The sequence below is a fragment of the Taurulus bubalis genome (assembly GCF_910589615.1).
Source record: "Taurulus bubalis genome assembly, chromosome: 17".
Taxonomy (NCBI): Eukaryota; Metazoa; Chordata; class Actinopteri; order Perciformes; family Cottidae; genus Taurulus; species Taurulus bubalis.
The window spans coordinates 17,551,520-17,566,219 of NC_136605.1; the positions used below are offsets into that span (position 1 = coordinate 17,551,520).

At 39.0% G+C, this 14,700-nt stretch overlaps 1 protein-coding gene across 1 annotated transcript; it reads right to left on the bottom strand.

The window, feature by feature from the left end:
• Positions 1-871: 871 nt before the first annotated feature.
• Positions 872-11,608, bottom strand: hsd3b7 (hydroxy-delta-5-steroid dehydrogenase, 3 beta- and steroid delta-isomerase; the record flags this gene model as incomplete). Its single annotated transcript, XM_079232556.1, has 6 exons — positions 872-1,732; positions 2,762-2,924; positions 3,689-3,788; positions 5,525-5,633; positions 8,747-8,902; positions 11,461-11,608. The coding sequence occupies 6 exons, from the start codon at positions 11,606-11,608 to the stop codon at positions 1,320-1,322; spliced, it is 1,089 nt and encodes a 362-aa protein (XP_079088682.1). The 3' UTR covers positions 872-1,319.
• Positions 11,609-14,700: the final 3,092 nt, after the last annotated feature.

Sequence of the window (14,700 nt, forward strand, 5' to 3'; positions counted from 1 at the left end):
TTACTTAAAATAAGAGAAAAACATACAATTTCCTAAATGGAAAAAGGATGGGGAGATAAATAAATGCAATCTAATGGAAAGGCATTACATGATCAGTGTCTTCTTTGTGTACACGGGTATGCTTTTATAGCACCAGTAGATGGCGCAATCCCATTTAATTTCAAGTAACCCTTAAAAAAAAAGGTTCTGAAAAAACATCTGGTAAACATACAAATGCTCAGGCATGCTTACCACCAAACATATTTACCAACGTTAGGCTGTAGGCCTATGTTAGCAGACAAATTAAAGATAATTTCAACGTCAAACTATTTTATTTTGGGAGACCATCATAGTTTCTGTGTGGGGATCGTGAGTAATTACTCTGCTTTCTTTTTCACACTAGCAGGCATGTGATTGTTGTGAGGATTACCATGGTAAAAACCACAAGAATGGGGGACACCAGTAATTGTACAAGGGAACTCCCTATACTTTGACAACCAGCTGAATGGTATTAGATTGTATGAGTAAGACAGAGTCTGACGACAAGTTTCCACAAGCCTATAGAAAGAAAACCGAGCCCTTTGTACTGTGCGTAAACAAAGTTCATGGTCTCCATGGAAATGGCAGAGCAGAGCACTCCCAGTAACCATATGCAATTGGTAAAGAAACTCTCGTTGAAATGAAACCAATGATTTCAGATCACGACTCAGGTCTCCAGACTGTTCAAACTGTTATTATGAATGAGATCAGTTATGGAAATATAAACAAAGCAACCTCTCCCTGTAATGTGAATCAAGTGCAAAATCATAAACAGCAAAGCCATGTGGATTATATTAAATATTTTTATTTTATTCAAAAATTAAACAAAATGAAAGAAACTAAACATGATACATTTCATCATCAATGCAATTATAAAACATTCTTTAAATTATGAAACATTGCCATCAATAATATATTACGGAAATACAGGTTGAACGTCTATATAAAGTCCAGTAAATGTGTGTAAAGTGTTACATTTGTCATAATTACTCATGCCGATGTTAAACAATATCTGATGTGAAAATGTTTAATATCTGAGTAAGCATATTCAGCAATAACAGAAAGCATAGTCCCTGGTCAGTGGTTGTAGCCAGTAAACAAAAATTAACAAAATCAAATACTGAATCATATGTTCTTTAGCCGAACAAATGCTTTAATTATGTTTTCTTCATGAGCATAAGCTGGTTGACTGAACGATGAAATTAAAAACAGTTTGCTTTTATTGCACGTTATTTATTAACGGCGTACTTCTGGAGTCCTGAACGTCTACATGGCAGCTTCTGAAGTGCGTTGTCGTCACATCAGGAGTCTTTGGGGTTATCCAGAGGAAGCGTGTCAATCCATTTCTGTGTGCGGGAGCGACACTGGTCCCAGTCGTACAGAGGGCGGTACTGGAAGAGGCGCTGGGCTTTATCGGAGCTGACGGTAAAGGAGGTAGAAGCCACGGCCAAAGTGTAACTGTTCAGTAACGGCGTGTAGTTGTAAAAGGGGCTCGTTATCCAGCGGACCAAGTCATTCATCATGGCCATGAACCAGAGCACCAGTGAGGGGATGCGCACCCTTCTGAAGTTAAATGTGGAGAGGAACAGCATGTTGAAATCCTCGTAGCTCTTGTAGGGCGAGTCGTCGTAGCAGAAGAAGGCTTCACCGCCGACTGTCTGTGGGCGATCCCTCAAGGCTCGGGCTGCAAGTACGTGCATCCAGGCCACGTTGCCTAGAAACGCAAACAAGTGGGTGAATACCAGAGTGCATGATGGAAGCAGTGTCAAAACACTCGAGTGACAAAAGAATAAAGTAGTCAGTTTGAAGGATGATTCCTCGTTCTCACCACTGGTTGTACACACTTTCACATTTCATTTTGAAATGTTAAAAACAAATCAAACTACTAGCGTTAGCGCAAATACTTCATTCTCAAAATGCAATATATATTCCTCCTCATTGTTTCCTTCTGCCAGGCCCTTTTACATCATATTCATGCCATGAACCAAAGTTGAATAATACAAAATAATCTCCACTTAAGCTAGTGAATAAAATCCAGTGGTGTAAAAGACAAAATCCCTGACGTCAAAGTTGTGTGCAAGTACAACACTTGAGTAAATACGCTGAGTTTACAGCTATGGCAACATTACAGTGACAACAACCTGACGTCAGCAGAGTACAGGCGACAAATTACAAAATATCTGCAGTGTCTGATGTACCAACAGGGAACTTACAACATAAATAGTTACGATGTAGCAACTGGAGCTCCTTCTTGCATTACAGTTCTGTAACATCAGCATCTGTTCAGGTACAATGCATGTTGACTGCTAGTCATGCTCACATGCACTGTTTATGATTACTAACTTAGTCATGATGTCATGATGTTATGACTGAATGACAAAATCTCATCTACACTCACACCAGCATGTTGAAGCTGGTTTAAAAATGTTATCAGCACACCTGGAAGGAGATTTATTTAACGTGTTCATACTGCTGTCAAGATTTGTGTGCCGAGACTATCACATGCTATTGTTATCACAATGGACGGATTGTTCAGTGGGCAAACTGAGCATGCACAGGCCCAACAGGTTAGGGGCCCCTGGTAGGTAAGTCACAGAGAGACCACAAAGAGACCTAATACTACAGGAGAGACACAAAACAACAAGGTTTGTTGTGGTTCTCAGGTTACTTTGTTTTTGTTCTCAGGAAACACTTTGATGTGTCTTTAAAGTTGTGATTTTGACTCACAAAACAGTAATCTTACCTGCGTAGACACGTCCATGTTCAGTGTCCTCTGGGACTCCCCCGACGATCAAGCCTCCCCTTTGTTCAGCCTGCTTGTAGAAATCTTTAATCAGCTGGTGCCCTTCACCATAGATCCCCGTCGGCCTCAGAGAGCATGTGTATAAACACTTTCCACCCTTCACCTGGAGAGGAGACAAAACCAAGATTCAGTGTTGGAAAATCAGACAGAAGACTCACAGAAGAAAAATAAACAAAGGGTAGATTTCTTTGGAATTTCATTGTAAAAGCAGGAGTTACACCACAGCAAAACCACAAGGGGATGATGCAGCATTTTGTCTCACTTAAAAAAAAAAAAATCATAACTACTAAATATTCATTCAGTTTCAGAATTTTAACCTTTTAAATGTCAGTATATTTTCATAATGTCACCGTTCTTTTCTTTTTTTATTAAAAGAAGAATGTCATTATTTTGTGAATAATGAAATGCAAGGGGATTTCTTCTCAGTCTGAGATATGTCAATGACACTGCAGCGCTCCAATACAGCAGCGATGCCCCTAGTCGAAAACAGTTGAAATAGCATGCATCTGCCCCACAGGCAAACATAAGATAATGGCATTCGAATGGAAAATAGTTAAAGTAACTTTGAAGCCATTGCTCAAAACTTGTCTTTGAGGACATTTTTGGCTTCTTAATTTTTTGACCATTGACACCATTAGAGGGTCACACACATTAAACTATGATGTAATATATATTATATAATCTATAAGATGATAGTACTCCGTAATAAACATGATTACACAATCTGGATGGCATTCTGCATCATTATGGTTTAATGATATTTATGTCAACACTGTGTGTCTTTAACATTTATTGGTAAAATGTGCTTTTAATAAATGCGGCTCAATAAAAACACCCCAAACCATAACACTGTTAAACTTAAAGTACCTTGGTGCCATTAGCTTCAAGCACGAGTTTCTCTGCCTTTGCCTTGCTCCGAGGATAGGCCATCGCGTGTTTCACTTTGTAAGGTGTGTCTTCATTGCCCCTGCAGAGAAAGAGTTAAACAGTCAGGGGAGACAGCAGAAGGCAAGAAGTGTTTTCTTAACCTTCCCAGAAGAATGGAATGTTTGTATCTGACGCCTCACAGACAGAGGAACAGAGCGAAGGACACAGAGCGGAACGAGTGGCAGAGCAACAAAAGACCAAGGTTCATTCTTTCACATTGATATAATTAATGTTATTCAGAAGTACACACACACACACACACACACAAACGCACAAAATGTGCACAGATACAAACACACACACACACACACACACACACACACACCATCTCGAGGAATGTCATGACCGACGCTCAAAGCAGGTGGATGCTGGACGGTTGCCACCAAAAATGTATTTGTTTCCTTTCTTCCGCATCTTTTACTCTCCATACTGTTGTACATTTTATTCCAATTACTAATGATCATGTATTTACCATACCGTTCTCATCTTTCAAAGAATTCCTTGGTGTTTTAACCTCTTTTTCCTCACTCCTTCCCTTCAGTAAATATACAGTGCCTGAAGACAGAATGATGCAATCCGTCAGCTCTGACTCACACAATCAGGGTTGTTTCAGAAAGCAGGTATAGTGAATACTCTGAGTTTGTTTATCCTAAAAAAGGTAAAGGGAAACTGGTCCAGCAAGAGAAGACGTGAACTCTGGCTCAGTTACCGTGGTTTTCTTCATTTCTCTATTACAGAGCCAGACATGCCGTTATCTCCTCTTTGCTTCAGTATTGGAGGTTTACTGTGTGTCAGACTCTTAATCCTGGTTGGATATTTATTAGTTTGTTAATTAGGATTATCTGAAGTTACTGCTTTGATGTCAATCCTTTCTTTCAACGGCGGTTTTTGCCTTCACATTCAAATATCACACAGCATCAAGCTCAGCTCAGAATAAAACCTCTGTGTCCTTCTGTCATAACACAAGTCTGTTCAGAAGCTTCACTAAAATGTGTATTTTACTTTATGTATACAAAGAATCTCTAATATTTCAGAGGTAGTAGGATGGTGGGGCAACTTTTTGTGTTTAATTGGCTGCATATAGCCTGAATGCGTTTTAATATTAGTTCAGTGACTGTTTCAAATTACTACATTTGTTTAAGTAGCTGAAATAAAGTCACAGAATGCTGTTAAGCCCTGATCCAAATACATGTTTCAAATTTAAATGAACTGCATTTTAACCTTTAAGTCACCTGAAACATTACGACTCGATCAGAATTTGTCTTTGATCAACATATTTTTTTAAATATTCAACTCAGTCAACTCAAGTCAGATTCCACTAGTTTATCATGAATTGAAGAAATAGACTTCCTCTGAGACAGGAACCTTTTCTTACATAATAGCATGAAAACTGCTCAAGCGTGTATAAAATTGAGGTTGCAGACATCTTACTGGCAGCGTTTAGTAACACATGTCTGACATACCAGATGGTCTAATCTAAAACGTTACAGAGGAACAGTGAGATAGTGAGCGAGGCTTTGAAAGCCTCTTGATTATACAACGAGGGAGCTGGACACTGTGTACTTTTGTCTCCACCTGATCATATCTATTCGCAACAGGCCTTCGGGTTTTCCACGATGGTGCATTCATTAGAAGAAGAAAAAATGAGAACGACTACAAGATAGTGACCACAGAAACTGCAAGAGTCAAAGTCTTTCCGAGTGTAATCATGTGTGCTCGGTGAGGAGAACACAACTGAGACAAGTAAAACCAGAATGACATTAGTTTGAGCTTCACCTGAGGAAGGTGTCTCCGTCGACGTTGGGACCGATCACCTCCATGCTGCTGGTGTAGACCAGGCACTGGATGCCACACTCCACACAGGCGTTGATCACGTTCTCCGTTCCTGAGCAAAGAGAAAACATTTCAGTCATCTAAGAGATGGAGGTGACCGAGGTTGGACAGAGCACTAAATAACAAAAGCCACAGGACTGACTTTGACACAGTTGGATGTTTTCAGCGCGCCTGCAAACATCGAAATATAAGATTTAAATCACCCAAAACAGGATGAAATTATAATTGGACCCATAAGGAGAAGGTCAACAGGAAATGAATGCAAAGGAGAGAGCTACACGTGTTCTGTTTAGCCGGTATAAGACGAAAACATGTTTTTCTCAAACCTGGACTCAATTATGGAAAAGTGGACCGGTGGTGGAAAGAAATACGGCCATTGCAAAGTGGAGGAAATACTGTGACGGTCTTTCCAGCTTTCCACAAAAATACTTTTGAAACTTTGAGTGACCTGAAGTTTAACATGGGACATAATAATAACTTTATTTGAAAAGCACTTGTCATGCAAGGATGCAGCCTATAAAGTGCTTCATAAAAAACAGGAGAATAAGGATTAATGACAATAGTGAGAGAAAAACAATCAGTGTCCAGCCATTAAACAGAACGCAGCCTCACAACAGGATAAAGTGATGAAATCATGGACAGACAAGGATATAATCTGAAACTTGATTGGTTGGTGAAGGCGGTATCTCTAGTTTGTGTATTGTCAAAACTCTGAATTAACTGTAATTTTAGATTTAAATAATTTAGGATGAAAAGAGGTTTTAGAGAGATGAGTAAAAAGAGAGTTGCAAATCTCCAAGCCATAATATATAATTCACTGAAAGTTACCTTTAGATAATACTAATGAGGCATTATCTAAATGGTAACCGTCTGTGAATTTAGGATCTACACACACAAATAGATAAAGTAGTACAATAATCACCTAAATGTGTATTCTGAAGGTTTTCTGTCCACTGATCAGAAACAAGAGTAACAAATAAGAGAAAGAGTCTACGCCGTGCTCGCAGCCCTTTGATCTTACCACTAAACACAATGTACAAATATACGTTCCACCATAAGCAGTCACCTGCTAAGTAGAAGTGAATACATACATTCAAGGTACTGCAACCATCTGTTTTGGGGGTTCTGTCTTTAAAGACCGGAGGCCAGACTCTGGTTTACAGCAGGGTTCAAATCTCCGGTATGTACTAAAGGTTAAGGCCAGAAATCACAGAGTCTTTAATGTCAACAGTAAAATAAATTCTGACTGGAAAGTCTAGATACTGTTCAATGTTCTGAACTCTTGTACTGAGTCAAGTATCCTGCACCTGCAATTCCTACTAATTCTGGGAGGAAGAGTGAGTTTATGTTTGTGAGGCTGAAGAAGAGGGAGTTAACATGAAACCAACCCAGGGGAAAATATGAAATTCTTGTAATATTTCTAAGCCTAAGGAATCTAGAGCGTACCACCCTCAGAATGAAACCACTTCCTCTGCTTTACACAGACGGACAACACTTGCATTCTGTAGAGGTTTGATGACATTAGCACAACATTAAAGCTTACTGAGGAAGTGCTAGCAGTTCAAAACATGAACAACTTCCAGACAGACAGACGTGAGTAATTTATACAGCTGTGTATTTTGGGAGAGACTATATACTTTCAACAAACAGATGACAAAAGTGTGCTTTATCCATCTGCTGAATCACCGCAGACTTTAAGGACAGACACAGACTTTAGCCTCGACCCACGAACATAATCCCCGACACTATGTAAACTGTTTTCATCATCGGCTCCATTAACGTGACCAGTCTGGATCGGTCGTAAACCTCCGGGTCAGAAAATTGAAGTCAATGCCGAGGTGCCATAAACCTGCATTCTCTCTAATGGCCATCAGGGGGCGACTACTCTGGTTGCAAAAAGAAGGTGGATTGTATAGAAGCCTATGAGAACATTACTCTACTTCTCCCTTGTAAACACTAGTTTACGGTCTCAATCATAATAAATTATGGTCCCATTTTGAATAAAATGGAGCATAAAGTAGGGTATGCTTATAGGGCAGGGCTACCTTGTGACAGACAGGTCTCTACCACTACCCTTTTTTTTTTAATGGGATTTAGTGACAATGAGAAAAATACATATAGATATTACATCAGCAGCCTTATCCTTTAATACATTACGATTAATTCCAATAGCCATAAACGAAACAATCTAAATGCAGTGACACCAATCTTGCTGCATTCAGCTCCCGAACAGCCCCCGATTCCACACAAGTGACACACTCATCTCGCAGGCATCTTCAAGATGCCACTCACAACAAGTTTAAGTCGTAGACCATTAATGGAAGCACTATTATAACCATGTTCCCCAAAAGAGGAAGCTAAAAGCTGCTCATGGATTATATAGGATTTATTTTCTGTATTTAAGAGAGTTGAATTCCTGTCGGGCTGAAAGAATCCCCTCAAAAATCTGTAAGGGCCTGAAGGGAACGGTAGTGTCTGGCGTCTACATTCCAGCCAGAAGGCTCCACCCACTCCTCATCAGGAGAGCATTGAGATCAGGTGTGGGGCGACACACCTGATCCTGATCTCATCAGGGAGGTGGACAAAAGGCAAGGAGGGGGGAATGGAGCAGGAGAGAGGCTTCGCCTCTTCATAACGGAGATTAAGCCGGTAAATCGGCTAGCGGCCCAGCTGATATAGTTTAGTAAAGCTCTGGACAGAGCTAACTTTTCAGTACTTTTGTGTTTGTTTAATTAAAAACCTGCAGAATTGACCTGTGATTGCTGCGCTGCCCTAACTTCTGTGTCCTCCATGCCGTCCTGTTATACAGCATTTATACAATCATGTGACACTTAAACTCCCATATAACTTGCACTAATAGGGTTAACCAGATAGGACCTGGATTGTTCAATGCACATAAATTAGATAACAGACTTGGTTAGAGTATCTGTCACTCCAGAAATGGGCAACACCAAGATCAATGTTTTCTCAGTATTCACCAACTTAATTATGTCAAACATGATTTTACACTTGGGGGAAGTCACGTCCTTGAAAATCCTTCAACACAGGAGAAGGCGTGGGTTTCCTCCGTTTTCTGGTTTCCGTTTTAAGAATGTAAAGAATTCATAAATCGGAATCACTCGTTTCACATTTCCTCCCTTTGTCGTCACTCCCTTGAAGTCTCACCTGTGACATTGACAGAGACGATGAGGGTTTCAGGGACCTTGTGCCAAACGTCCACCAAGCTGGCCGTGTGGATGACGACGTCGGCCCCGCGGGAGGCCTCCAACACGCTGCTGTAGTCCGCGATGTCCCCCTGGATGACCACGACCTTCGTCCGCTCTGAGGGAGGAACAGGAAGACATTACGTCAAAACCCGGGTGTGGCGCATCTGACCCTGGATCAGGGACGTTTTCCTAAGAGCTCGACAAAGTCTGGGAAGAATGAACTCACTTCATTTGTTGGAAAAACACAAAACTCATTTGAACATTGTCTTTTCACGATGTTGATCAACAAGCGTTTGTGTCACTTTAAACGCTCTCGATGGTGCACGAGTTGAAATTCCTCAGTATTTGAGGAGACATCTGGAATTTCCTCAAGTGCCTGAGGTGAAACGATCTCTGTGTTGCGTTTGTACCGCTGAGTCAATTGATGCTTTCAAAACCCACCGATTAAAATCTCCTTTTGATCTGTTCATCATGTAATAATCAATGTAACGTCATTCTCTTTATACTGATATGTTATCAGTAGTAGTTTTTTCCTCTATTGGCTTTGCCTTTATTGTGTATAAGATCTCTAGTATATAAACATAGATTGAAGTTAATAGTTCGGCCTTATTGTTGCCGATACCCGATCCAGCTAGCCGCATCAGTATCAGACCGAAACCGGTAGATTCTTACCACTGATAGTTCCCTCCCTGCTTCTTAAGTAACTATCACCTTGAATATCATCACGTTAAACTTGACCTCACTTCCCTGTGAAAGGTTCTTTTTGTGGCTAGTTTTTCCTGTTCCGATGCGAGGGCCCTGTCCCAGGGCCCCCGGACACCCTGTCCCAGGGCCCTCGCATCGGAACAGGAAAAACCACCTCCAAAAAACTACGTGTATAGATTATAAAGCCCAGCGAGGCAAATTGGTGATTTTGGGCTATACAACAATTGAACTCGAGATGTATTCTTTGAGGGAATTCATAATGTTTTTCATTCAGGCAGCAATGTACTGTAAAACTTGTGATTTGTGTTAATTAATATCTACTAAATAAATAATACTAACCTTCACCTAATAAAAAAGGCTATGTACAGTTTTAAATCACATTGAGTTGAATTCAAGAAATGTTCTTTATTGATTACATTTTACTTACTTAATTTTGTTTGAATAAAATCAGCTGAGTAGACTTTAAATATATTTTATCAGGAAAGTCAAAGATGCAGGAAATTGATGAATTTAACTCATTTGGAGGTCTTTGTTTTTAATCAACTCATAGTCTCCTTATCATCTATGAAGGTCACGTGTGGTTTACCTTGGCTTCCTGTCCTTGAAATACTGACAGATAACGAGTAAAGTCCTGTAGCTCTCTGAAGTCGACATGGACTTTTGAACACAGAGTCAGAGATAATGTTGTAACCTAGACACTCATTCTGGAGAGCGCATCTGTAATTTTACTAATAACAGTCTTTACATTACAGACTCTCTCACCGATACAAATCAGCTCAGATTTCAACCCAAAACACAATTATACATCTTGTTTCCTGCACCCTGCAATGAGTGTCACTGTTGGTCAAAGGTGGCGACAGTGACAGTAAACAGAAATAGGTCAGCAAGGAGAGGCGTCACAGACAAGTTATTTAACGTCATTACCCTGGAACAGGAAGTGCTCACAGTCAGGAGGGCAGCTCTGCAGTTTGACCCAGTGACCACACAGCACGCGAGGGAAATTATGTGACTGTGGTTTCCATGCAGAGACGCAGAATATGGATGTGAATGCCCCGAGAGGAGCCTCTCATGTTACTGAAAAGTGATGGAAACCGAACGCTCATGGACGGATAAGGAGACAATGGGCCCCTGGACCCTGGGACGTACAAGGGCCCCACCCCTCCTACATAAGAAGAGCCAGGTGGCACATTTTTAATGGCAATTTTGCTTCTTTTTGTTGTATTTTTTGTTGTTTGTGTCTCTTTGAGGCTCAGGGAACCCCTAACCTGTTTGGCCCCTGAGCCTGTGCCCTGTTGTCCCCCTTCAATAATCCGTTCATGACTTCAAGTCGAGGTTAATCAGTATCTCAGTGAATTGGATTAAAATAACCCTTGCAACCACTTTTGTTGTTTGTTAGTCACTGTACATACAAGTTATATTCCCTTCATATACACTGCATATACTTTGCATTTCCTTTATTGTTTAATTTCCTAAATTAATACACTCTGCTAATTTGCTATATATATATATATATATATATATATATATATATATATATATATATATATATATATATATATATACATATATATATATACATTATATTAATGTATATAGAGTATACATTGTATGTAACCTTGCTTGCTACTGTGACAAACACATTTCCCCCTGGGGATGATTACAGTGCACATCTATCTAGGATCTATATATATAAAACATGCAGATGAACACGAAAGAAAAACCATTTGAATCACAACACAAACATGCAATTGGAGAAAAGTTGCGTCACGCACATCGACTGCCAGGAACCAGGTTTTTTTTTTTTAAAAAGATGACAGAATCGTCTATGAATTTGAGACAATCTTCAGGCAGAAACAGTCTACGATACGCTGTGAACCAGCAGCTGCAGAGCCTGACATTAAATGGACTACAGTAGACTACAGTTTTACACTTTGAAACTATGAGCTCCAACGTGAAAGGACGTCTTACCTGTTCCGAGTGCATTTAAACTCAAGTCGACGTGCTTGTCAAACACCCGGACCTCCGCCAGGCTGTCCTCCTTCTCCAGTAAAACCCTCAGCAGATGCCGGCCGAGGAAGCCGCAACCTCCGGTGAGCAGATACACGGGACCCGACATGACAGCTGCAGTCTGCACTCTGAGCTGCAGGATGCAACCAGCAGCGCTTTATCCACAGAGAGGAGTTCCCTTTTTCTTTTTTCTTTTTCTTTTTGGGTCAACCTTTATTGACACGTAGTTTCACCGACACACGCGTCTGCTCATGACAACGCGTTACGTATGGGAAAAGATGATGTTTTGGGTTTCATGTAAACTAAAACTATTTATAGTACATTCCTACAGTGGTGGGAAGTAAATGTACTCAAGTAACTGTACAAGTATTTCCATTTTCATTCAAAGTGATTCGTACTTTTTACCGAATTACATTTATACGACAGCTTTAATAGTATACTATTATATTATTATATTATTTGGCTATAGGTACACCCAGTAGGTTGTGTATATATATGTGTGTATATATATATATATATGTATATATATATATATATATATAGTATTTAAAAGTAGCCCCATCTTTATCAGCTGATGAACACATTCATAATTATAGGAATATAATATATATATTATGCTTTTAACGGAGTATTAGAAATACACATATTTAATTTAAGAAATTACAAGTATTAGAAATACACATATTTAATTTAATATATTAGATCTGAGTACTTCTTCCACACCTAGCAACTTTAGGGACATTATAATACATAGAGTAAATAATAGAATAAGTTAGTTATGATACAACATTATAGTGATTATTGGATGGACTACTTAAGTCTTACTTTATAAAAGTAGTAAAATGGACTAATAATAGATTCTCATGGATTTCTCACTTTCCAATAAGCCACTAAGTGTGGAGTTATGCTTAATACATTTATAATTAATAAAGGCTGTTCATGATTAAGTTTTAGTTAGTTTAGTGGTCACACAACCCAAACGTTCTTACCTGTCACTGATCTAGTTCAAACTTGTGTTAGTTGAAAGTGCATGCGAAAATGGAGCAGCTGTAGAATGATTTATTAATACATCCACTGGGGTAAGGACATATAATAGTGAGTGTGCACATGAGGTTGGTATGCACTAAACTGCATTTGCAGTGTTTCAGCTGAGCCCACTCCAACGGACCAAACACACAAAGCACTTGAAGTCCCACTAAATTACCTTTTTGAGAAAAAAACATTCTGATTCATCTCCATATATGAGTTGCCTTTAGTCTGTCAAAGGCCATTACACCCCACCAGGTCACACATTAACCCAGGACGATCAAAGTACATTTGAACTTACTTTGTTTTCTTATTCAGCTCATCAGACTTTGAGTCGTTCCCTCTGGAGCAACAGAAGGACTGTAATAAACAATTTCACATACGCATGCAATTCTCCCTCAGATCTGGAAACAAACTTCATGTTTAAAATCTGTTAAAAATGTAACACTTTCTATGATGAGTCTTGTTCCGTATTATAATGCATTATAATCACGGTTATAGATCATGATAATGTGATTATTAGTCAACACACAAGAGGTTGTAAAATACATTTTCACTTCACTTGTAAGTAAAGATGTGAACACGTTTATTTCTTTTCATGAACAACTATATATATATATATATATATATATATATATATATATATATATATATATATATATATATATATATCTCTTATCCAAATGTAAATGTCTACTTACGAGTATAACATCATATTTATATCTAATGTTAGGTTTGTTAAAACCTCCTTTTACTCAGAATGTTAAGTTATTGGGTATTTTTGTTAATTTGTTCCGTTTAATGAAGAAAGAAAAGCCAATAAATGAAACATGGAACAAACAAGTGGCGTGCTTATTTCCAGGTCAGCTCAGTTCAGCTCAGTTCTGGTAAAACACCTTGAAAATACAAGTCACAGCTCATTTACAGAGAAGAAAGGGCAAATGATTATCAGCCAGATGGAGCAATCTTATTTTAAACTGTCACACCTGCGCTGCAAGCTTAGACAGATCGGCCTTTCTTTGCTTCATCTAGAGACTTGAGACATTTCGTCGGCCAAATTTCAGCAGTTCCTCAACATGTTTTCTCTAAACAGGAACTATCAAAGTTGCAGGTGCATAAGGAGCTGATTTCAACTCTTTCAAAGAGGAAATGCCAGCAACTTCCTGCATTTTAATCAGCAAGTAATGTACGTGTCTCCTATCTTGAGTGTAAAACACTTGACAGACAAAATCCTCTGACCTCAGAACAGTAGTAAGACACAGTTACAGAAAAACATGACGTTTTCATTTATTTAAAAAATATTTTAATGCACCATTAATAAAGGGTCCAACGCATTAATACAAGAGAAATATTGCAAATAATATTAAAATAATCATCAAATTAAAAGGAAAAAACAATAAAAAATAAATGAATGGAAGGTATGTACATGTTTCCTCCTCATCGAGAGAGGAAAAGGAACGACATATTTACAGCTTGAAGTCGGTGTGTTTCTACGAGAAACAAACACCTCTACAATATTTACATGTACTTCTTTGATTTTTTTTCCTTTCATCTTCTTATCCTGTAGTAAAGAGGGTTGCTTTGTACTGAAAGGCTTTCATTGCAACAAGAATTATCTTACACAGGCTCCTGTTTGGGAGGGAACAAAAGAAAAAAAAAGTCTTCTGGTTACAAGTTCAAAATTAAAGTTAAACTTTGGACGGCCATAGCCAGTTGAAAAACAGAGACACAACACAAGGGCCATTTACATCCTGCGGTCTGCAGCGCATCCATGACCACCTTCCACCAGCTACACTGCAAACAGGTCGTGAGCAGGACTTTTTGTTTGCATTCAGCGGATCCGTTTCTGAGGGTGAGGGATGTTTTGTTAGGGGGCGAATGACGCCACACTGTCAAATAAAATAATGCATTCTGAAAAGGCCCACAAAACAGAGTAAAAAAAAAAACGTTGCAAAACTAAACCTTTGAAAAGACCTGACCAACTCAAATAAATGTGCTTTTTAAAAACACGTGTCGCACACAGACTGACTAAGTTAAACACTGACCACACATTTTTTTTACTAGGATCTGCATGAGTTTGGTGGTAAAAGCTTTTAAAAGCTGAAGGAAGATGAAGCCAACTGTTGAAATAGGAAACGTCAACATTTGCTCCCGTGAAACGAAAACACAAACAGG